We start from the raw sequence: 25418 nt of genomic DNA on the forward strand, positions 1-25418 counted from the left end.
ATAGGATAGCATATTTAATCGAAAACATGTGAAAAAAAATTTCTAATAAATCAATGGTTAAATAGTATTTTTAATGATATTTTAACTAGAACATAGTTTTTCCCCCCATGTTAAAGGGTACGTGACTCCTTAAATCTTTTTCAAAACATCATCGAAATATTTCCCGTGTATAAAAGCTACACACTTCATGCTTTTTTTTTTCGTTTCGAACGTTTTTGTCACTCAGTCATGTTGATCCCACTTTTTCTCAGTACAAGTCGAGATATGTGAGTCGATTTCTTCAAGATGTAATTATCATAGAGTAAATATAAAACGGGAACAAAAAAAAAATGTGTTTGCAAAACGTGGGAGAAAAAGAATCACTGTATTAGAACTCAGTATGTGGAAAAAAAAGGAATTCAGTGCATCTGGGACCCAACTGGTTACCGACCTTAAACCACACAAATTCTTTTAAAAAAAAGAAGAAAAAAAGGAAATAAGAGAAAAAAAAAATCTAGAATATTTCCATTTAGAAGTCTTTACGTAAGCTTCTATTTCTTCATAAATATTCAAGCGTGACTGAAAATCAATGCCAGGCTCGAGTCTCGGCATCTTTTCTTTATCCAAAGCTTTGCCGAATGAAAAAGTGAAAATGAGACGCGCTTGAAAAAATGCCCATTAAATAAGTTGTGTGTGTGTGTGTTTTTTTTAACATTCTTATCACCTCGAGAAGATTAATATATACTTTGAGGATAGGGAGAAGGTTTTTTCTTTTCCGCATGAGAAATACTTCGTGCTTAATTTTTCGAATGGATCAATTAATTCCGATGGCAATGTGCTGCTGTAATTTTATTTCCTTTCTTTTTCTTCGGGAAATAAATGAAAAGATTAAGTGAACTTAAGAAAACAGACTCGTTATGATTTAATGTTTGAGTTTAAAGCATTTAATTTGCTTGGTGAAATGAACAAATATGAAAAGTTGAAAACTCAAGGAAGATGACGTAAGAAACAATATACTGTTTAAAGATATATAGACGGCTTTTTTCTCACCCTCAAAATATCAAGGAAACAGATATTTTCTGGATATTATGCTGAAGTGAACTCTGAAAGAAGTCATTTTGTCTCCGCCGGCACGAGGACAGCAGGGTCGTATCTCCAGTGGCGTATATGGTAGCATGCTTGCTCGGTATGCAAGAGGATCTAGGTTCGTGTCCCAGCAGTGGCAAGATGCCTTTTCTTTCCGAGTTCACCTCAGCATAATATTCCGAAAATGCCTGTTTCCTTAGTATATATTTTAATCTACGCATATATAGCACATATGAATGTTACTATACTACTACGTTCAAAAAGTTCCGAGACTTATTTTATCACGGAAGAATGAATATAGATAGAACCTGTTTATATATTTGGTGTGTTCTTCGAAGTAATTACCCTGTGCAATTGTGTATTTTTGCCATTGTTCACACAAAGACGTAAATGCTAGTGTTTTTTGCCTTATCATCCAGTGCATTCGTCGCTGCTCACTGTACTTCTTCGGAACCTGAGAATCGTTGTCCTTTAAGCAAATTCTTTATCCGAGGAAAAAAATAAAAAAGTCCCATGGGGCAAGATCAGAAGAATAAACTGGTTTTAGAAGCATCAGAATGTGATGTTTTGGCTGATAATCTGACACCAGTAGGGACCCGTGAGCCAGCGCATTGTCGTGATGGAGCACCCACGATTTGGTTTTCGAAAGATCTTGTCGCTTGCGTCTCACCGAATCATGCAAGTTACGTACAAAGGTACCAAGAGTTACGCGTGTCATGACTTGCGAGTAATCGATGCTAAGAGTAATTAATATTCGTGACTAATAATAACTCGCGTACAAATATTCGACTTACAAGCTTGAAACATGCGGGAAAAAGCTCATTGGACACACGCAAGCTCGGACAAAAGCAATATATGGTGAAGATGTTTTACCACAATCAACAGCATTTCGGTGATTCAAACACTTCAAGGAAAGACGTGCTTCTTTTTCAAAGCAAGGTGTTGCAGATGTTCCTGCTACTGCAATGAATAAACACAGCTGCTGCCATTGTTCGAGAAGATTGTCGAGTAACAGTAAATGGACTGATATAGCTGGAACATCTTTTCCAGCCCTAACACCATATTACATAAGTCCATCCACTGGTCCAGCAGCTGTGCTTATCATGATGTCATTCATGTATAACGCTAGCAAGAACACCCAAAACACCAAACACATTCTTTAATGTGTTGAAATCCACAAAATGACGGTAATTGTCGTAAAACATCTAAACTAATGTTTCTCAAAGTGGGAGATGGAATGGTCCGGGGGGGGGGGATAGAACCTAGAGATTTAACATAGGATCCCTTGGGTTTAATTGAGTTGTGGACGATGAGAGAAAAAATTTCTGAAGAAGGGGGGCGATGGAACAAAATGTTTGGGAGACTGATCTAAACCATATGATTCTTGTGACATTTAATATGCTTTTGTACTAATCCTTTCGGATGAACGTAAAATTTCAATGCTGCACATTATAACAAAACCGAACAGAGTCCGTCTTCCAATAGCGAAAAGAAACTCACTTTATTCCAGTCAAAAAAATTAGTACACACACACATTAACTTACAATTTTTTATCTAAAAAAAACGATATTCGAATTATTATTTGCTTTGGTGCCATACACAGGGTGATTACTTGATTCCCCTTGCCGCATTTTACTGGTGAACCGTTGATTCAAGAGGCATATTTCCAATTTGAAAAAATGATCTAAATAACGTGCAGAACTGAGATCGCCATTCATGTTGCAAAGAGTTGTATAACTATCAAAATAAAAAAAATTAACTTTTTACATGAACGCCCCTCGAAAACCATATTAGAAAGTTATTGCCCTGTCTCTTAAGGGCCAACAAAAACTTCCACTTTTCTATGTGCAGTATTCGCAAAGATATTGGAATTTAAAAGTATGAGGAAAGTTGAGAAAAACCAGCATAAATAAGGAAAAGAAGCGTTGTCCGTTATTTTTTTCTGTTCTTCCCCAACTTTTCTACAATTTTTTGACTTCCAATATTTCTGCAAATCAATCCCGTCATTTAGGGGTGGCTTGCCCCCCCCCCTCCCCCCACCTGGCTTTTGAAAATACACTAAAAATGATATAAATATATACAAATATATATATATATATACATACATTGAGTACATGTGCTTTGCCCCCCCCCCCCCCCTGGAAAAAGTTGAAATGACGGCCCTGCTGCAAATATTGCACTTAGAAAGTTGAGATTTTTTTTGGTTGGCCTCAGGAGAGACAGCGTAACAGCTTTCTAATTGGATTTTTGAGGACAGGGTGTACGTATAAAAAGTTAATTTTTTCCATTTTATAGAACTCAGATACGCCATTCATGTTACAAGGGGTTGTATAGTTATTAAAAGCTATACGTCTCGAATCAACGGTTCGCCAGTAAAATGCAGCAAGGGGAATTAAGTAATCACTCTGTACAGTCGATGCGATTTCGAAAAAAAAATCATTTTCAATATTCAATTGACTAGCTTTCGTATTTTGTTAATAATTGAAACGTACGCAAATTTCTCAATACTATAGCCCATAGGAAATGTTCAGTCTTTATCAGAGAAAGTTTCGTTCAGCTTATGTGATTTCGTGCAAAACTAGTGAAAATATCTTTTTTTCCCCCTCTTATAAAATTTTCTCGCTTCAATACAATGGAAGTTTGATAAGATAAAGAAGCGGCGAACGTATTCTGAGTAGAAAAAGACGATTTGCGGTTACCATTGCTGAAGTTACGTGTGGGGGGCGTCTTCATTGAATAATCACCGCGGTGTGTGTGTTTCTTGTTTTCTTGCCTTAAAGGAGGAATAACTGGCAAATGAAAAGCTGATTTCGTCTTGAACAAAGTTACGGCCATTCGGATTACTCTGTCCAGTGCAAAATGTTCGGCCACGTATCAACTGGACGATGTAAGTATTACAAATTGGTAGAACTTGGTTAAATGGAATTTTGGATAATCCGAACTTTTACGCACTTGCCTTGAGTTTCCTATTTAATTCAATGTTAAAATATCTGATTTAATTCGAACTTTTTTGGAATGTTTTGGATAATTCGAAGTTAGAGGGAAAAAAATCATGATTTTTGTACGACCAAATTTTGTTTGGAAAAATTCTATAAAAAGCCAAACTTTGCTTTTCTCGATCAAGTTGTTAAATCACAAATTTTTAAAGATTAATAGAAGTTTGAAAATTCTGTTTTTCAACCTATAGATCAAGGAGTAGCATTCAGAATCTGAATCTTTTTGTCGTCATTAAAAGTATGGGAAGTATGGGAAAGTTTTCAGATAGTAAATTGTTAAAATGAAAGTATATTTCCTTGATAGCACATAAGAATGATAAGCAAAATGTGGGAAAGTGAAAGTTTCACAACTGATGAACATGAACTGTTTCTGTAAATCAGGCTTTGAACATGGTCAAGAAATTCTGCAGCGTTACTGATTCTAAAACAGTGGGATGATGTAGCAGTTAACATCAATTATATACTATATATCACAATTATAAATTATTAAAATTTGTGAAACAGTGTAGCAACTGATGATAAAATTTTAATAATTAATAATTATTATCCTATGTGGATGTTGATGATTAAATTGCAATTTGCAATAATTTTACAGGTCCAGGATGAATTAATTGGATAATTCCACCTTTTTTTCGCGACTTTAGACTTTAATTAGCCAAGTTCGACTGTACTTAGTTCACTTTTAGTCACTCATAATGAGGGCCAGAACAATACGAAAATTTGATGCACCGGTAATATTTCTGCTTTTAATTTTTAGAATGCAATTATGACCAATATACATTGATATCCTAATAAATAATATCCGCGAACATTAACATCGACTGAATTCCGCTTTCTTAGAAATGTTTCGACAATAAAGGATGTGATAATATTAAATTTCTCGTGCAAGTTGAATGATCCATTCTTTACTCATTATTTGCTTGTGTCATCCAATATTTATATATTCAAAAAAATTTTGGTGTCAACCCAGTATCGATTCATTTTTTTTCTCATAATTTAGTAAACATACCCGAAAAGAGCCTATTGTAACATAATAACGAAAGAATTACCTTTTTTTTAACTTTGATGAATAATTCAGTTTTATGGATTTCGTCAGATCATTACTGTATGAATCATTTTTCTTCTAAATCTTATTACACAAAACTTATCTAAAAGAAAAAAAATATATCTTTCTTCTTGAAAGGGCGCCATATTTATTGGAAAAGTCAATTTTTTAGAAATGTTTCGTTGAAAAAAGAAATGTCATTTTCTTGCGCGAATTTTCCATTTTTATAATAGCGAATGATTATTGACAACTGACTTCTAGAAAATTTGCATGTATGTGATGACACGATATTCATTATTTCTTGAGTGTAACACATCTATTATACTGTTTTTTTCAAAGTATTTGAAAATATAGTGGGGGAACCTCCCAATAACTGATACTCCCTGTTAGCGCACACTTCCCATTCGCGGACACTTTTTTGAATTACGTCAACTGGCCTCAATGTATTTTACTATCAATTAGCTCACACTCTCCGTTAGCGAACAAAATTTTCGATCCCGAGACAGTAATCATGTCCGTTATGGAACTGTTCCACTGTATGATTTATAACAGCTTTCTTCTTACTTCAAGTGAAGAAAGTATGAAATTTGTATTATGTAAATCCTATAACTGCCCAGTACAAATTTTGTCCAGATAAAAACTTAAATGCACATACAGAGTAATCATAAAATAACTTTGCCTATACACGAGCCCCTAGCGGCCGCAAAAATCAACAAATACAAATGAAATTAGAGATATAGGTGTATAAAAGTATGCGCTCAAGAATGAGTGATAGCTCTCATGGTTACGGTTGTAGTAACAAAGCTTTCGAAAAATTCAAATAGCAACACTCACCTTTATGCATTGCTAAGTAATTGCCTCAGTGAAAAACTATGAATGGCATTGGAACTGAACCTGTAGAACTATAAACGCTGGCGGAGGACACAGACAAAGAAAGATCTCACCAACGGGTTGGTGCGCTAACCCTTCGGAGGGAAAGTTCCGGCGACAGAAATGTGATCTGCATTGGTTATTTCCACGTTTCTTTGTCTGTGTCTAGCGCCGGCGTTTATCATGCTACAGATGCCATTTTAACACCATTCATGACTTTTCACTGTGCCAATCATTTAGCAATGCATAAAAGTGAGTGATGTTTTTTGAATTATTCGATATCTTTTTGTTGCTTGTTGTAATCGTAACCTCGAGAGCTGGTTTTTTTTTCTCTACTCATGTGCCTCAGCGATACTTTGAAACAGCTATATCTCAACTATATTCGTATTCGTTAATTTTTGCTGCCGCTGGGGCCTCGTATATCGGTGAAGTTAGTTTATAACCACCCTGCAGGTCATTCATTTTCACTATCTATGAAATCCGTCTCATCGTTCAAACATTTCAAACACCCTGAAAAATGAACTCAACTACCTCCTCGTCTTCAACAAGAACCCAGTCCTTAAGCCCTTTTTTAGTCCTCAGATAAGGACGAAAATACGAAAATGAAACTTTAATTTCCTTACTAACCGGCCGTAACTTCGAACCAATTTCTCTAAAGATGAAGCGATGATACAACCCCCCTCCTCCAAGATGTCAGTTTCATTTATGTGACGAGCATAAAATAAATCTCCAAATTGCTTTTGAGACATTATAGGTAAAATCACGTGCAACTGTCTCAGTGACGTAGTGGATAACGAGACGAGTTCAAGACATTTAAGCGTTTTCATTTACCCATAATGAATAGCGTTTATCTTAAGAGCGAATGATCCGTTAACGGATGAATTTAACCTCAAAAGCGATTCCAGTCTGAACTGAATGACTCCTTAATTTAAACAGGAAAAGGGAGTGTTAAGCTTTAAAGACAAGAAAGGGAATCAATCTTATCGGTTGATGGGCTATCAGAATTAGACACTAATATTGAACAGATATAAGAGTGGTATTCTATCTGTTGTGATGCCTCTAACTCCTTTTCATGCACTCAAATAACACAATCCGAAGTATCAGTTTGACTGTTCAAACAGTTAAGAGGAACATTCGCCTCATATTCCGATCGAAATCGGAAATGATTACAGTTAGGATGTTCCTTATAAATTACTCTATGGTAATGAATATTTCATATGTCTCATTGCGTCGTGTAGGAATTTCGATGAATTCACTAGAGCGAGGGCATACAACCTTTTGATGAAAGCGGGCCACTTCATTGGTTTGAAAACGTGCCGAGGGCCACGTAAGTGATCTGTAAATGTGCCGCGGGTCACTTGCGTGGTCTGGGAATGTGTTGCGCATCACTTAAGACTAACTGACAACGTTCAAATTACGATTTTTTTCGAAAATTGTCGAAAATGGTTTTATATATTTATTTGGAAGAATGTTTTACACAGAACCTAAAACTGTTTTATTCTTGTACATGCAATGAAGACAAAACAGAGTTATGGATGATTTAAATCATTTGCAACAATGGTTTCAAAGGCAACAAACAATTTTCAAATGCGTTTTTTTTTGAAGATTCGTTTTTTGGTTACTTTATTTCACGCGAAACCAAATTTCTCAACAACTATGCAAGATATTCTCATGAAAACTTTCAACAGTGTTCCAAATAACGTTAGCTGAGCAATGAACTGGGATCTTCGCCATATATTTAGAATTTAATATTTTACAGCTGTTTGAATTTAAAAAAAGGAATTTTTTCATGAAAATTCACGTATTGTCTCACGAAAACTGCCATATCTCAGAGAATATTTTATGTATCTTAAAACTTTTTGTTCATTGCACAGTAAGTCATAGAAACATACAGTATCAAAACTATTCAAATAAATTGCGTGGCTTTCAGTGTACAGTTTCTGGCGTAAGTACTAAAAATGAGCCAATTTTGAGGACAATTTAAAAAAATCTGAAAAAGTTTTAAAGATATTTCAGCAGTTTCACTGGATTTCCTTATTTCACACAGTATTATTATTCAAACCCCCACTTGTTTTGTGAAAATCACAGAGTTTTAAAGAAAAAGAGTCCCACGCATAGTCAGTTGCGTTAAGAGGTTTGGGAATGTCCCGCGGGTCACAGAAGTGGTCTGGGAATGTGCCACGAGTAAATTAACTGAGGTAAGATGCGCCGCAAACCACTCATGTAATTTAGAACGGTGTCCCATGTCACTTAATTGAGGTAAGAATTTGCCGCGTCCCACTTAAGTGATCTAGAACAGTGCCTCACGTCACTTAACAGATTTTGAATCTGCCGCTGATCTCTAAAATGATCTGTAAATGTGCCGCGGGCCGCTTAAGTGATCTTGGAATATGCCACGGGTTACTGAAATGATCTGGAAATGTGCTGTGGTTTGCTTAAGGAATCTGGTTATGTGCTGCTTAGTTTATTTTTACAGAATTAGGGTTGAGGTCGCGGGCCAAATCAGATGGCTCCGAGTGACACAGTTGGTTGAGCATGTGAGCAGTAGTCTCGATAATCACTTTATTCTCTCATGTTATTTACTCTCACCCATTTTATTCCTAATTCAATGACTTAGTGTTCAGTGGTTCTCAAACTTTTTCCACGCTCGGATCCCCAGAATAGACTAGAAAATATTGCATTATATTGCAAATAAAATGCTAAAAATTTCATGTTGATCGACTAATTTGTTCTCCGTAATAAAATGAAGGAATGAGAAATTATAGTGTACAAGCAAAAACACTTTGAACGCGATTTTCTCAGATTATATTTTGAGCTCATACTAAAAAAAAAACTTGTCCAAAAAATTCTGAAATTTTACACAAATGTTTTTTTCGACATGTGTTAGTAAAACAGACCTCCAACTTAGATATCTGGAAGTTCGTTAGAATTTTATGAATTTTTAAAGTTTGAAAAAATGTAAAAATTTCAAAAATCTAAATTTAACTTTTTAAAAAAATACTTCCCACGAGTCAATTCCTAAATCCGAGTTATATTTCACTAATACGAGTTGAATAAACATTTCTGCAAAAATTTCAGAATTTAGGGCAGTATTTTTTTTTTTAATCCTACCGATGGGCTCAAAAACTGCAATCTGAGTAAACAACGTTCAAGGTAGTTTTTCTCTTGTATATGTTTACATTATAATTCATCATTTCTTCCTTTTATTACGAAATAACAAATTAACCGATTGCAACGGGATTTTTAGTATTTTATTTGCAATTTAATGAAACATTTTTGAAATCATTTTTGAAAATTCGACTTTAAGGGTAATGAGACCCCCCCCCCCCACTCAACAAAACTTAATTTTTTTGCTCTGTGAAAAAAATGGTTGTTTGTCAAGCTTAGCAGTTGAATTTCAAGGATTTTTATTTGAATTTCAGGATTCAACAATCAAAAACTGAATAAAATCAGAAGTTAATAAGAACATTTATATCTGCGTGTGTGTGGTTGATCAAACACGTTTATTACTAACTCTTAAAACTAACAGAAAATTTGGTTTATTAAAATGCCTTGGCATAACAAAATAAGAAAATAATAATAAGAATATAGTGAAGAAAGTCCTCTCTTATTGAGTTCCTCGGAGCGGTAAATTCAAATAAGTTTTTTTTTTTTGGTAAGATTTATGGCCACGAACAGGAAGAAAAATGGAAAAGAAATCAAGATGCAAATTTGGAAGTTTTTCCTCTTGGATGAACATTCATGAGGACTGACGTTAAAACATTTTCACCAAACGAATCCTTCGCTTCTCTCTCTCGTCAGTTTTTCCTTCAATTTATATAAGGATGTGTATTTTCCATCTTCTTTTGTGTTTTTCTAACTTTTTTCTATTTTATAGATTTTTTTTTTTATTCTAATTTTTTTCTTGTATTTCTAATATTCTGGATGAGAAATTTCAATGTGACTTTTGATCGAAATTTCATTGCCGTTTTCTGGAAATGATTTTTTTTTTTCGTGGAAAAAAAAAATCTATCGTTATTTCTGATTGTATTTTTTGAGCACGAGTTGATTTGTTCCTATAATACGAAAAAATCACTGTTTATTCATTCAACTTTTGTGAAATAAAGTTTAGTGTGATTAGTATACATGTTATACAAATACGTATTTATCTTAAAAGTAAATAAATTCTGTAAAATGATTCACAACTCGTTAAATGTGATCAGAAGGACTAGGATTTTTATGGCCTAAAAACCGACAGAATAAATGTATTTATGCACTAAAAAACATAAAATATGCCGTAAAAACCTAAAGACATACCGTAAAAACCTAAAAATAAGCATTTATAAATAGGTTGACCGTATTTACTCGAGGAAATTATGGGAATCGCTAATCATTGTTCAAAATGATGCCAAAAGCACACGAATAAAATCGCCAATTGTTTTCTAATATCACCGAAAAAATCATCAATCATTGCCAAAAACGATGCCGAAGGTAAGTAAAGCTGCCAATCATTGCTAACATCGTCAAAAAATTACCAATTGTGGGAAATGAAGCTGGCGAAAACTCCCTCATCGTTCTGTGGAAATAAAATAAAATACGAAAATATGCTTTAATTCTGAAAATCATGGAAAATACCTTAAAAAATTACTGAAAATGACAAAAAAATGCCTTAAAATTACTGAAAATTGCAAAGAAATTCTTTAAAATCACTGAAAACCTTGAAAAAAATGCTATATTGCGTAAAATAGCGAAATATGCGAAATCATAACAAAGTATGCAGGCATAGAAATCCAAGCCACAGTGATCAATCAGTATCATAGTTTATGAAAAAATGCTAAACAACTAATTTTTCTAATTTGAATGAACTGTCTCATGCAAAATGATCACGTCTTGTATCCAAATACTTTTGAGAAAAATGACTGATATAAATTTATTTTCTCTTTCAACTACTAAAGTAGTGGAAGAGATAATCGGATTGAAAATTTTAAACTTTTCATAGAATGTCTTCAATTCACCACCATGCAGCAACAGCTATCGTCCCTTACAAAGTTGATAAATTATATTTTTATATACAACAGCGACGACAGCATAATCATATCCCTGGATGAAATGGTTGGCTTTTCGAGTCATTATTCAGGATTATCCCAGGAAAAACTTTCAAAGTGGATTTGACTTAGTATATTCGACTTTGCACGGTGAATAACTCAAATTTTACGATCGTTGCTGTCGAAAGAAGCATTTTCTTATATGGAACGTAGCTTGAAGCGCAGAGCTTGAGCAATCCAGTACCCACAAGAAATGTTCAAATATCTTCTCTAATGTATTTCGATTGGGGGAACTTGAAACGCGCCTAGATATCTTCTCTATACGGGGTGTCCTGTAAGTGCTAATGCGGCCTTTATCCCACCAACCTTTCGTCGTAGAGGTATTATTTCAATTTGAAAAATGCTAAAAAGAAGTTCACAAATTATCCTTTACCAGTTTTGAGAGTGAAAATAGTGTGTCGCAAAATAAAAAATTTAAACTTTTACAATTTCTCCTTATTCTCTGACTTCCAAATTGGAGTTCTTGCCCTATATTTCCTGAGGCCTAAAAAAAAAATCCAGCTGTTTAAGTCCAGTATTTGCTGAGATATATGAATTCGAAAATCGGAGAAAAGTGATGAAAGAACAGCAAAAAAAAACTAAAGGACAACGCTCTCCTTTCACTCACTTATGCTTTTCTTTCCAAACTTTTCTTCGATTTTTTAATTGGAATATGTTAGTATAGGTATAGTCTCAGCTGCATTGGAAACTAGGAATTTTGTTGTTGGCCTCAGGAGAGACGGCAACAACATTCTAATTGATGTTAGAGGACAGGGAAACGTATAAAAATTTAGATTTTTTTATTTTGTTGCACACTTTATTTTCACGATCAAAACGAGTACAGGATCATTTTTGAACGCCTTTTGAGCATTTTTAAAATCAAAGCTACACCGATGGACAGTTGATGAAATAAAGACCGTAGTAGCACTTACAGGACATCCTGTATATTTCGATGTTTTTAAATCTTCCATTTTCATTGAAAGAGACTACTTTCGTAACATGAAGTGTCAACACACACATAAGCATTAAAAAATTACCATTACTATCAAATTAAACTCAACTGAGCAAAATCGAGTCATACTGTGCAGTTTAATACTTGAAAAAAAATAATAAATTATCTGATTAAGACGAGGTGGACTGCGTTGTTCGTACGAGTTTTTGTTTTTAGACTGACAAAAAAACAACCAGCAGCAAATGCATTGGAAGTGTATGAATAAGCTGGTTATAGAAGTAGAGGGTGCGATAAATTCTTCGAGCGTACAACGACAGTAAATGCAATGAGTCATTTTTACTGTCAGCGTTTCCATATTGTCTTATACGAGGGTGTTCCGTAAGTTCTAATTCGGCCTGTACCTCATCGTGGAGGTATGGTCACAATTGAAAAAAAATGATCAAAATATGTTCAAAAAATCACTCTGTAGCAGTTTTGAAAGTGGGAATACAGTGTGTCATAAAATAAAAAAAATCTAAATTTTTATGCGGTCCTCCTGTCCTCCAACTTCCAATTAGAATTACTCTGTCTCTTCTGAACCCAACAACAGAAATCTTAAAATATTGTTATTTGCTGAGATATTCGAATTGAAAAATCTGAGAGAAGTTGGAAAAGAATCTCATAAATGGGGAAAAGAAGCGTTTTCCCTTAGTTTTTGCTGTTCTTTCCCAACTTTCTACGAATTTTGAATTCAAATATCTCAGCGAATATTCCACTTGAAAACATGGAACTTTATTTCGGCCTCAGGAGAGACAGGGCAACAACTTTCTAATTGGTAGACTGGCGGACCGTAAAAAATTTAGATTTTTTATTTATTGACAAACTGTATTTCCACTCTCAAAACTGGTACAGGGTAATTATCTCGGCCTTTATCTCATCAACCGTTCGTCGGAGAAATATGATTCTAATTTTAAAAATGCTCGAAATTCATTCAAAAATTACCCTGTACCAGGTTTGAGAGTGGAAATACAGTGGGCTACTAAGTAAAAAAATCTAAATTTTTTACGGTCCGCCAATCTTCCAATTAGAAAGTTGTTGTCCTGTCTCTTCTGAGGCCAACAAGAAAAATCCCGCGTTTCTAAGTGGAATATTCGTGATATATTTGAATTCAAAGTCAGAAAAGTTGGGAAAAAGCAGCAAACACTAACGGACAACGCTTACTTTCCCCATTTATGTTGTTCTTTCCCAACTTTTCTCCGATTTCTGAGTTCAAACATCTGAACGAATATTGCACTTAAAAACATAAGGTTTTTGTTGTTAGGCTCGGAAGTAACGGGGCAACAATTTTGTAACTGGCAGTTAGAAGACGGGAGAATCTTATAAGAGTGTAGATTTTCTATTTTATGGCTCACTGTATTTTCACTCTCGAAACTGAGACATGGTGATTTCTCAACACATTTGGAGCATTTTTTTAAAAAAGAAGTATACCTTTACAACAAACGGTTCATGAGATAAAAGACCGCACTAGCACTTACGGAACATCCTGTGCACAGCGCCACCTATCAGCAATTTTTGTAGCTATTTTTCCCTAAAAAAAATTCATGCAGACTTCACGTACTGAGAATCGCATCTCAATCAGACAATCTTTCCTTTTTCTATGATTTTTTTTAAATTTTTATGGAATTTTGCCATTTTATATTTAATGAACTTTGGTCATACGTAAAGGCTGAAAGACTCAGGTAAAGACTGAATATTAACCCTTAGTGATCCGTAGGTTTTCGTGTTAGGCTACTTTGTTGGTATAATTCGTATTTTATAGTGCACCTCCTGCACATAATCAGGAAGGCCTCTGGATTCTCTTGTGTTTTTTGAATAGCTTATGAGTATTGCTGGAAAGCCGAATTCACACGGGGTCTTTCTGTAATCGTAAGGAGCCGTCTTAACAATGAAATACCGTTTTTTTCCAGATCTCGGTTCCACCTCTACATAGGGCCGCAAAGGTATATTTGCTGGTGTCCGTGTTTTTGATCCTGAAATACTTGGGATGGACGGTATCAGAGAAACTGCCATTATCAAATTAATGTTGGTCGTTTTAAGGGACTAAAATGTTTAGCGAAGCTTGATCTGTTTGACCCTTGCGAAATTAAATATCAAAATCAAATCAAAGTAAAATGAAATACTGTATACGTGCTTAAACGTACTAAATCAGTGCGTATAAAAATTGTATATCAAGAGAGAAAGAGGCGGAACGAAATGTAATATTTGGTTTTTTCTCTCTTTGATGATAACTTTCTTTAAGGTAGATAACAAACGTCACTATCTGATGATTAAGCGCACATTATCTGTTCCAATCATTGTTGAACAAGTCTGTAGATTTTATCAGGTATAACAATGTCAGTGGGTTAAGATTAACATTCGCAGCTTTTATCTATTTCAGAACACCTTAGATATAATTCTCTTCTATCAGTTTAAAGAGAACAAAGGTGAAATAATACCCTCGGAATACAAAGAACAAAATTCATCGATAAAGTTATTACAAAAACTAATAAAGAAAGGTTATCCAGGGACACTAAAAAAATTAATTAAATTCATAAAATCCTTCTTTTAAGTATTTAATCATCTTCTCAGTATTGTAAATAATTGTTTATTTCTTCGGCGGTTTAATTAAAAATTTATGGGACATCAATATATTTATTGCTCTTTTTCTAGTTGCAAAATAAGTTGTCAAATAGTTTAATCATTACCAGATTGTTCGCTTCTTTTTAGATATTCTCTTTGTGACTGTGATATCAGTATGCGTTTCACGATCTTCAGCACAAGATAAGGATTACTGGTGCACAAATAAAAATTCAAATCCAGGTAAGAATGTATATGCGTTTTGTATTGTACGATTGTCTTTTTACTCGCAAATGGGGGCGTTATAATAGCACTACGAGTACGTACTCGGTGCGAGCGAATATGATACAAACTTGAAATTACATGAAAGCTGAAATATTTAGTAAAATGTCAAGGCTAATTATTGTTAGTGACATTAATTCTAGAGAGAAATGGCGGATCTTCTCTCTTGCACTAATCAGCAGATATGCCTTGTCAATGTTGGTTTTTATCACTATGAAAATGATTAAATTAATGACCAAGCTAGCCACAATCACTGAACCTCGCCTATTTTATCGACTTCATGACTTAACAAATTTCTTTCTCGCATATAAAACTACGAATTTGACTATTATTTTCATTCGAGTTCTGTTGGTTTTCATTTACAACTCCGGCAGTTCAGCCTGAATTATTCAGAATGAAGAGGCTGCTCTAATGGAGAACATGAAGCGATTCGAGTGCCTAATGGCAGCTTATTAGTCGGGAATGAATAGAAATAAAGAACCGCCTCCTCTTTAAAAGTAGAGAAGCATAATAAACTCCCATAAAACTCTTCCAAAAGAAAAAAAAAGATCGCTTTTCAATAACACGTCCTACGTATCTCCTAAGAGCGTTAGCCCCTTGATGCGGTCTCTCAAATACATAAAACTCTTCAGACAAAAGACTCTTTTACTTAAAAAATAATGATTCAGCGAATGGAGAATAGAATCGATTCATTATTTGTTTTATTGAACGCCAAATGTGTACTTGTACTGTGGGATTTCGGTTAAATATTCATGTTTTATTCACACTGTCTATAGCTAATTATCAACTCCATTATTAGAACACTAAGAAGTTTGAGCTGCGACACTTCATATATAAGCAGTTATATCTTAATTTTTTGTCGATTCTGAACAATATTTAGTGTCATCAAGGAGTTGTAAGCCTAAATTTTGAAAGGCATTTGTTTTTGTAATCACCCTTTCAGACCCGAGCATTCATTTTTTTGGATTTTTTTTTTTTTTTTTGCATTTTTGATACTCAAAAAATTCCTTAAAAACATAAATGTCAGCAAATCTTTGTTTTATAAATTTTCAAAATTTAAAAAAAATTGTGAAGAAATAATTCACTTCGTTCAAATTTTTCCAGCCAATATGATGCAGGGTATATTCATGTTCACATAAAATTTTTTACAGAATTTTATTGCTAAATTTTATGCAATAAATCACAATTTTCCCGGTTGCACTTTCTCTCTCTCTTTTGGAAGCCATTTTAAAATCCCCCGAAAGTTCAAATTTAAGCGCTGCCGCCTTGTGGAAGCCCCGGAAGTTCATATTCACCATATTTCTAACTCAAACACTTTTGAGTCAGGGCTCAACTCTCTGAGGTCAAAATTCTACAGTGAACAAAAGCAACCCACACATTTGTGGCACCAGGGTATGAAAGGGGTGTAATGCATTTTATTTTTATGTTTATGAAATCTTGAAATGAGCTGATAGGTTTCATTGACACATCGTCCCAATTATGCCAAAAACATGAATATGGAAATTTTTGGGAAAAAAAGAACATGGGGGGAAAAGTCGTTTGATTGTTTACTCTACCCATGTTACTCTATGAAGATTGTTTTCCTAAAAAATGTTTTGTAACATGTATTTCATTCAATAGGGATACACATTTGCGTTTCTTCCAAAACTTAGATAGCAAAAAAAGGAATCCAACTAGCTGATAAAAAAAGTGAAAATTTGCACTTTCATGTTTCTGGCGTAAGGGGGACGATATATTTAAAACTAAATTTAAAAAAAGTAAATATCCAAATTCTCTTTGACTAATTTGTAGCATGTTTGGTGTTTGTGATGTATATGTGTAATTATTAAAACATAACGAATACAATATTGTTTTACGTGCAGGACCCGGGTTGCCAGATACTCCAGATTCGTATACAATTCGTTCCGAAGTAACGTACGATACGAAGAGGTATGTTGCGGATATGGTTAGAAGCGTTGATTTTAAGAATGGTAGAGAATCCATCGAACTATGGGCAGGAACACGTCATGTAAAATATATATCATTGACGAAAACAGATACGTTCATCAACATCATTTATGGACCTAATGGTAAGATGCTGATGGGAAATCATATCATTTATTTTAGTATTGATTAAAATGAAATTTATACAGTAGAGTCTCGTAAGTTCAAGGTCCTGAGTAATCCGAAGAGTGCTGGAATTTTTCGAAATTCTTTCTCTCCCAACTTCTCTTTTCTATTGTTTGCTAAGTATGCGTTTGTTTCATTTTTCTTACAAATACGTGTAATTTCAGTTTGAAAGTGTTTTGACAGGTACCACACTGAAAGGGTCTTGATTCCCAAGCTGAGGTCTACCGAGGACCCTCAGGCCAGAATTTTTCACACAATCTCTGGCCCCTCTACAGTACATTTATTGAAAAAAAACAAAAAATACGTTACTATTAGGCTCCCAGAGCTTGAGTGAGCTCTTTCAGGCTCCCTTAAAATGAAACTATGGGTCTTTTAGAGAAGCACTATTCTAAAACTAGTTAAGCCGTTGAATTAAGAAAAGAGCACGTAAGAATAACTACGGTTACGTAGGTCCAAAGGAAAAAAAAACAATTATATTCAATCAAATGAGATCAAGTCCTAATTTCAAAGTTAACGTCAATTAGAATGCCTATGTGTCCGTGTAAAGGCCACTACATAAGTTTGAGGCAGCCCAGTAACGGGCCTTGTATATTTTTAAGTTTTTACTATGCACTACCTTGGTTTATAGGGTACATTTTTTACCATAAAATTAACATAGAGTGGCTCCGTCTCCCCATCTGAAAGTCATTTCGAAGAAAGTCAGAATTTTTATTGTTTATCGGATATCCAGAGTTCTAAGTAATCAGAGGTGGTCTCGGTCCTCTTCACTTCGGATATTATCGAGACTCTATTGTTATACAAAACTAGCCGATGAAAACTCCAGAGCACAGTGATACCTCGGTTAACGAAGATAATTCATTCCGAATTCACGTTCGTTAGCCGAACTCTTCGTGAACCGAAACTCGATTTCTCATAGGTTTCTATAGAATATAATTTAATTCGTTCCAGAAACGGTCCAAAATTATAACATAATTCTTTTTTTAAAACACTCTAAAGAAAGTTATAAAAAAGAGGCAAATACTGACCAGCTTCTGAAAAAAAATTAGAATTTACAGAAAGATGAGATACTGGGGATCTTTTTATTTTACACTATGTACACAACCAAGACTAAAGTTGGTGTTGACACAGCCCAATCGAGTTTGTAGGTGTCCCCATGCATTTGTGTTTTGGTCAGCTTATTTCTGTGTCTCGTTCATGCAAATGATAAAGATAAGCTCCTAGACTGTTCAATTTGATGTCAAGAGTCTTGAATCCAAAGAACGTGTTCTCTAAAAACATAGGCTCCTTTTTTTTCAATGCATTTTATATCAGCCGAATCTTTCATCTATCTATATGCATATATATAATGACATGTCCTGACTGACTGATTCATCATCGCCAAGCCGAAACCACTGAATTTATAAATATGAAATTTAGTCAGTGTTATATTTCATAATGTAAAGACCCACTAAAACGGGATTTCTGAAAATTCAAAGACCAAGGGAGTCATTAGGTGTTCAAATGTTATATGGAGGAATCTCATTACCGAGTAATTTTCAGATTACCAAATCCACGTGAGAGAAACCGCGGTTAACAGCTACTTTTACATAAAATGATTCAAAAACGTTCAGAAGGGGAAGTGGAGATACACATCTGGAAAAAGATTCCGATGTGGATATATGAGTTAATCGGGCTTGAGTGACAGTAATTCTGATGATGATTGGTGCTCACATTTAGTTCCGAAACGGCTGTATCATGTTATCGCGTGCATCCTTATCAACAAAAATGTTCGTTAGCGAATCCGTATTGGTTAGCCGAAGCAGAAAAATCACGAAAAAAAAAATCTTCGTTGACCAAGGTATCACCGTAGTTTGAGTTTCATATTTTTTAGATAATTTAAGTTTTTTCGAATGCATTATTATTATTTTTTATTTGAAACAGGACCGTTATGCACTACATCAGTTCTTTCAAAAACAAACAAACACGACGTATACACCGAAGATGTATCTGGACCCCTACGAATACTTCAGGTTCTCAATGAAGAAGTTTTACCAAAAAGAGAGAAATTCACAGCGTCCGACGGTGATGTAATTCGAGGAATGTCAGCAATTGGCTGGGAGATATGTCAACCCGTATCAACATTGAACCAAGTCGTTAAAGTAACGCTATACTACTCAGGTATTTTATCTATTTGATTCACGGATCATTAGCGTTAAGTGATTTAAAAAAATAAAATAAAATATATAAGGCAATTCATATCCGTGATGTTATCACTTGAAAATACAGATTTTTATTGATATTCTGATGAGCTATTAAAATCGAGCGCATCATCAATTTCTATTTTATAGATCCATCGTGGACGTTGGCTCATCAAAACTCGTCGAAACCAACTCAGGCGTTGATTCGTATGAAAGCTGAAGGTTACAAGGAAGGCAGTAAAAATAAAGAGCTATCTTTAGTACTAGATATATACAGTTATGAATCGATCGCTTCGTCCGATAAATATTATCAGGTAAGACAATAAGGGAAAATGCCATATACCGTCCCCCTCAAGCAAAATCGTCTGAAAATTTGTTTACAGTTAAAAATAATTTAAAAACTGATTCTCAAGTAACTCAACTTATTACCTTATAGTGCTGCAAATGTGTGATTGTACTGAAGAAATTTTTTCTAACCAAAAAAAAATTAATCAAAACAACATAAATTTTTGGATTTTCATCAATGTCGTAATTCCGTCGCCCCCCTTTTCTAGTTATTATCTACACATTTATTTTAGTTGCTTACATTTATTGGTTATATTATATATAATAATTAGTTTAAATATATATTTCAATTTTTAATTTTATTCATCACATTAACATAACATGCATTGCACAAAACAAAGAAAATCCACCCCAGGGGTTGTTGTCGATCCATACTGGTGGACACAATTATCGTAGAGTTAATTTTCAAACACGATAAAACAAATAATTATAATAAACTAATCATAATTATAAAAAATAATAATAACAAGCAAACAAAAGAAAAAACGCAAGACAAAGAAATCATCTACGAATATGGCAGATACACGTATAAACAAAATCTTACATTGATTTAAATTAAGATCAGCGATTTTTAATACAAATACATATACGCCATAACAGACAAAATACCAACGAGTTGGCTGAAAAAAGATGCCCGTAAAAAATATGGATGTCGAATATATATCTAAACTATATCAAAAATACAGCAACCCAATAAGAGCAACAAAAAACCAATAATTATGATAAAATATCAACTACTGCCCATAAAAAATTATGGTTGTCTCATCGAGACAACCACTTGTTTAGGTTGATCTGGTGCAACTCCCTATCGCTTTGATTCCCGACTACCCTCATTCGCTTCACACCATCTACGAATTTGCTAACAATCCCATCGATACCCTGATCGAGTTTATCGATAAAATGTGAAAAGGTATGGGGCTCAGGACACTTCTTTGAGGGACTCCACTTTTAACACCTGTCCAATCAGAAACTTCCCCGTTCACCATAACCCGTTGTGACCTATCTCTCAACCACGATTCTAACCAATTCAGCAAGTTGCTCCCCAATCCCAATCTAGTGTATACGCTTAAAGAGGACCGGATTAGATGTTGGACCCGATCGAATGCCATCTGAAAATCAAGATAAACAACATCGACGTTTTTGCCCTTACCCAAAGCCTTAGTCACGTGATCACAAAAGCAAAGGAGGTTGGTTACACGTGACTTCTTCTTTCTGAACGCATGCTGATTATCCCACAATACATTATTCTCATCTATCCACTTCACTAATTGCCTTTTGATAATAATTTCCACAATTTTCGAGAGGGAGCTCGTCAAACTCACTGAATTTGTGGGCACGGCTTCTCTAGTACCCTTTTTAAATATTGGAACCACATTAGCGAGCTTCCAATCCCTTGGGACGATACCCTCAGCAACACTACTCCCGTAAATCTAAGCTACTGGCCCCAACAATTCATTAACACAATCCCTGAGGACCGTGGGATAGATATAATCTGATCGTGGTGCTTTGCTTGCACATAAATTTTTTAGAAGTTCTAGGCAGGATCGCAACTAGGGGGGTGCAGGAGGGTCTGGTGCCCCGGCCGCCGTACTAGAGGGGGCGCAAATTTCACTCTGTAATCTCTCCTTCAACATTATGAGGGGGCGACAAAATGCACGCTTGCCCCGGCTGACCAAGCATTTAGTGGCGGCCCTGGTTCTAGGACTTATACATCTTCCACTTAAATTTCGTGACCGTGTTAAACCATATTAGATCTTTTGAGTATACAAACAAATACTATGAATGAAATAAATAACCAACTACTATACCATAAATAACTGCATGAACAAAATTTTCAGGTTCCCGAAAACACCTACTGTCCAGATCTTAGGACAGATAAGAAATTGCCGGATATCCCACACCACTTCAGCTATCAGGCAGAGAAGTTGATAGATGAACCGAAAGGATCTGTTGTATTGAGTTCTAGGGTAAGTTTTTACGCTAGCCAAATTATTTTTTGACACAAAAGTTATTGTTTGTATCTCATTAACCCTTTAATTGGCAAGCATTGAAATATCCAGAGGAGAAAAAATATGGGAATGTTGCAGTCTCTCTTCAGAAAACGCACTGTATTTATACGGTCTTCATAGTTTAAAAGTATAAAAATGCCTTTTATTGTGTGTGTAAGCCAACTTACTTTTCTATCATTATTCAAGAATGTACAACAACACGTCTCCTCCACACATGGTATTCCACTCCAAAATGCAAGGGTCAAATATCGCTCTTGCTTGGCTTGTCAAGAAATAGTAGACGTGTATATTTGAGTCATTCTGCTGGTAATTTTAGAAACTTCATGAGCAGCTCCCGAGTAAAAATCGAATGTTTAGGAGTTACTTAGAAGTATCAATGACGAAACGAGCTCAAAATATACAATGCCTTAATTTTTAAAATATTAGAAACTCATGTTACTTTTGAGAGCAACACCGCCAAATAAAAGGGTTAGAAAGTATACCTAATGATATAAAATAATTATTATGCATCCGTCATTGAAAATAATAAAAACTTATTTTAAAACAACGAGTTTCAGAATGAATCAATTGGTACTCTCTCGCATGATTTTCCATTACATAATTTTACATAAATTTCTCGTTACATAATTTTTATTATATATTGTCATATGTCATTACATAAATTTCTCGATATAATTTTCGCAGGTTTTCTATGACTATGATTTAAAGTTAATGAGAGTCGATTCTCAAGATACGATAGGTAAAGATTCTTCAACCGATACAACTCTTTCTCAAACGGTTATCTTGGATTTCAAAGCAGGTATTAATTACAATTTATACCTATTTCTTGAAAAACTACTATTAATTACTGTATTTTCTGTGATAATATCAACATATAGAATTTTAATTTTTTTATTGATCATATAGTTGTGTGTGATCATATAGTTATCAGTGTTTCCCAACCTTTTTCATGTATCACGGAGCCCCTCGTAGCCCCAGAATGTTAATTTCGACGCCACCTCCCATGATTTCCAAAAACATAAAATATTTTTTTATAATTTGCATATCACAAAAAATAGAAAATTACAATTTCACAGCACAAAATGTGTCATTCATGCAATGGTAGTAAATGAAAATTATTCCGCACCAGCGTTTCTCAAAGTATGCGGCTCCTGGGGGGCGTCGCCAACCGTTTTCAGTCGCGGAAAGCGTCGCGGCCAGCTGGATATATGGATTCGTGTGCCCATTTATGCTTTGTAGAGGTTCTTTTATAAGGGGAAATATTTACACAGCCATTCTAGGGAGCCGCAGATAATTCACGAATTGAGCAAGGGAGCCGCGGGTGGCAAAAGTTTGAGAACCACTACCTTACACAGAACTCACGAACAACAGGTTGGGAAACGCTGTATCACATGATGCACCGAATTTCACTGCGGCTTATGTATAATTGTTCCCGTATAATAGTTAAGTTGTATAATCTTAAATTTGCAATAATTTAGATCTTTTCATTTATACTGTATATTTAGTAAGCATGTATAATGTAAGTAAGTGTGTGTATATATATATATATATATATATATATATATATATATACACACACTTACTTACATTATATATATATATTATATATACATACATTATATATATATATATATATATATATATATATATATATATATATATATATATATATATATATATATATATATATATATATATAATAAATTAAAATAAATGCATATACATTATAGGGCCACATCACTTTTGTTATATTTATTAACTATTAGCCTGTTGCTTTACGCAGGGTTGGCATATACAATAAACTCAGAACTGGGATCATGTGAAACGGCAAAACTTCAGAGTTCTATCAATGTTGTTTCTAAATTAGATGGTCTTACATCGATTCCAAGTCCATCGGAGTTTTTCTATATTCAGCCGAAGAACTTTTCTTACTCCGGAGAGGTAAGTACACCGTATCTGAAACTCACATAATTTCATACCATATATTGGCTTTTTCAAAATTTCTATGCGTGCACCGAGAAAATTTAACTCAATATATTTGGTTTATATTTATTTTAATTGCAACAATAACTAAAACCGCTACCCTAGGTTAATGTCAGTATTATCAAAGCTTAATTTCCAAATTATTATACGTATAATGCAAAAACTGAATTTTTAGAGAAATTTTCAATGATGATGATTTGTGATTCTCGTCACTCCATACTCATCGCATTTTATCTGACTCTCTCTCTTTCATACTATAATACACTCAGTGGCCAAAATATTAGCAACACCCTGCTACTAACCACTAATATCGTGTGCGACCTTCACTGGCTTTGATGGCAGCAGATATTCTTCAAGGCATGGACTCTACAAGTTGCTGAAACCGTTGAGGAGGAATATTTGCCCATGCTAACGAAATGGCAACTCTTAATTCCCTCAGATTAGAAAGTGGTATTTCGGAGCTTTTAACAGACCTTTCAACCTCGTCCCACAAATGCTCAATTGGGTTGAGAGATCCATATATATATTGAACGAATTGAAACTCTGAATCATCTGCCTCAAACCAGTTTGAGATAATTCGGGCTCCGTGGGAGGGTGCATTGTCCTGCTGGCAACATAGTCATCATCATTAGGAATCATTATGGGCATAAACGGGTACACGTGGTCAGCAACGATGTAGAGGTAGGCGCTGGCATTAACGGATGTTTCCCATGGAAGAAACCAAGAATAAACAAGGAAAATGCTCTCCACACCGTGTGGCATGACGGATGCATGACTTCATGCTTCTTGTGCCACACACGGATCCTGCCATCGATGTCATGGAGAAGAAATCTTGACTCTTCAGACCAGACAACTTTCTTCCATTCATGAAGTGTCCAATTTTGGCGTTCTCTGTCCCACAAAAGCCGTTTTCTTCGGTTTTGCAGCGAAATCATAGGGAGTCTTGTTGGTCGTCGGTTATTAAAACCAATTCGTTTCAAAATCTGTCTAGTAGAGCATACGGATATGCTTTGCAATGATTCCGAGTTGTATTGCGCTGCATTTTTTGTGGCATTGTAACTCTTCTGTTGCTGCACACAATGCGTGTCAGTCACCTCTTACCTCTTTCGTTCACAAACGATTTCTGCCCAACGCCCAACATTCTCCGCTTTCCGGTCGAAGTTTTTTGGCTTAGCTGTCATTCTTTGACGACTCGAGATACTGTTGTGTGAGAAAAACCAAGAAAGTTAGCGATTTAGGAGATACGTAACCCCCCCCCCCCCCCCTGGTGCCCACAGTCATGCCGCATTCAAAGCCACTCAAATCTCTTGTTTTCTCCAAGAGCAGGCAAATTGCAACTTTAAGTGATGCTTCTCACCACGAGAAAGATTTTTATTAGCAAATCCAGTTCATTACGTCTGCGCACGTTCTGCATGGACGAATCGAAGTTTGAGTGAGGGGTGTTCCTAATTTTTTGGCTACTGAGATTATCTTTAATTGCGAGCCAATTTTTAGTTTATGAGAAGATAGTATCGTATTTACGAACACATATTTATGTTAATCTTATGCAGTTCTGACGATATATTACACTTTTACAGTTTGGAACTCGTGGCATGTCAACAGATGTATTCTCTGGGCTGATCCCAACTTCTGACAAAAAAAATGACATCTATTTCTGGTACTTCACATCGGTAGGTCCAAGTGATTTGCTATAAAGCTCAAGTAAATATTGTCAGTAGTTGTTGCTTTTACGGATAATCGCATTAGAGAGACAAATAAACAATAAACTTCACACAAAAACAGCAGGTTTATTTATTGCAATACCACGCAGGTTTGTACAAAAACAATACTAGATTCACAATACTTTGATTATGTAAGCTACAAATAAAATTTGAATTACCATTGTTTCATATAAAAAAAAAACGAAATATATATATTTTTTAATTTG

At 34.8% G+C, this 25418-nt stretch overlaps 1 protein-coding gene across 1 annotated transcript in view; it reads left to right on the top strand.

Moving 5' to 3' along the window:
- The first annotated feature begins 3766 nt into the window (after positions 1-3766).
- LOC149079928 (uncharacterized) overlaps positions 3767-25418 on the top strand; it is a 141779-nt gene continuing 120127 nt past the window's right edge. The window contains exons 1-9 of the mRNA XM_089238816.1: positions 3767-3952; positions 14737-14829; positions 16731-16937; positions 18898-19134; positions 19305-19468; positions 21338-21466; positions 22193-22307; positions 23292-23449; positions 25069-25161. Of these exons, the coding sequence (XP_089094942.1) occupies positions 3925-3952; positions 14737-14829; positions 16731-16937; positions 18898-19134; positions 19305-19468; positions 21338-21466; positions 22193-22307; positions 23292-23449; positions 25069-25161 (1224 nt within the window). The 5' untranslated portion in view covers positions 3767-3924. The remainder of the gene's footprint in view (positions 3953-14736; positions 14830-16730; positions 16938-18897; positions 19135-19304; positions 19469-21337; positions 21467-22192; positions 22308-23291; positions 23450-25068; positions 25162-25418) is intronic.

This window comes from Pholcus phalangioides, unplaced genomic scaffold, assembly GCF_987345545.1.
Source record: "Pholcus phalangioides strain wild (caught in Gottingen) unplaced genomic scaffold, Ppha-v1.0 ptg000011l_1, whole genome shotgun sequence".
NCBI classification, from domain to species: Eukaryota; Metazoa; Arthropoda; class Arachnida; order Araneae; family Pholcidae; genus Pholcus; species Pholcus phalangioides.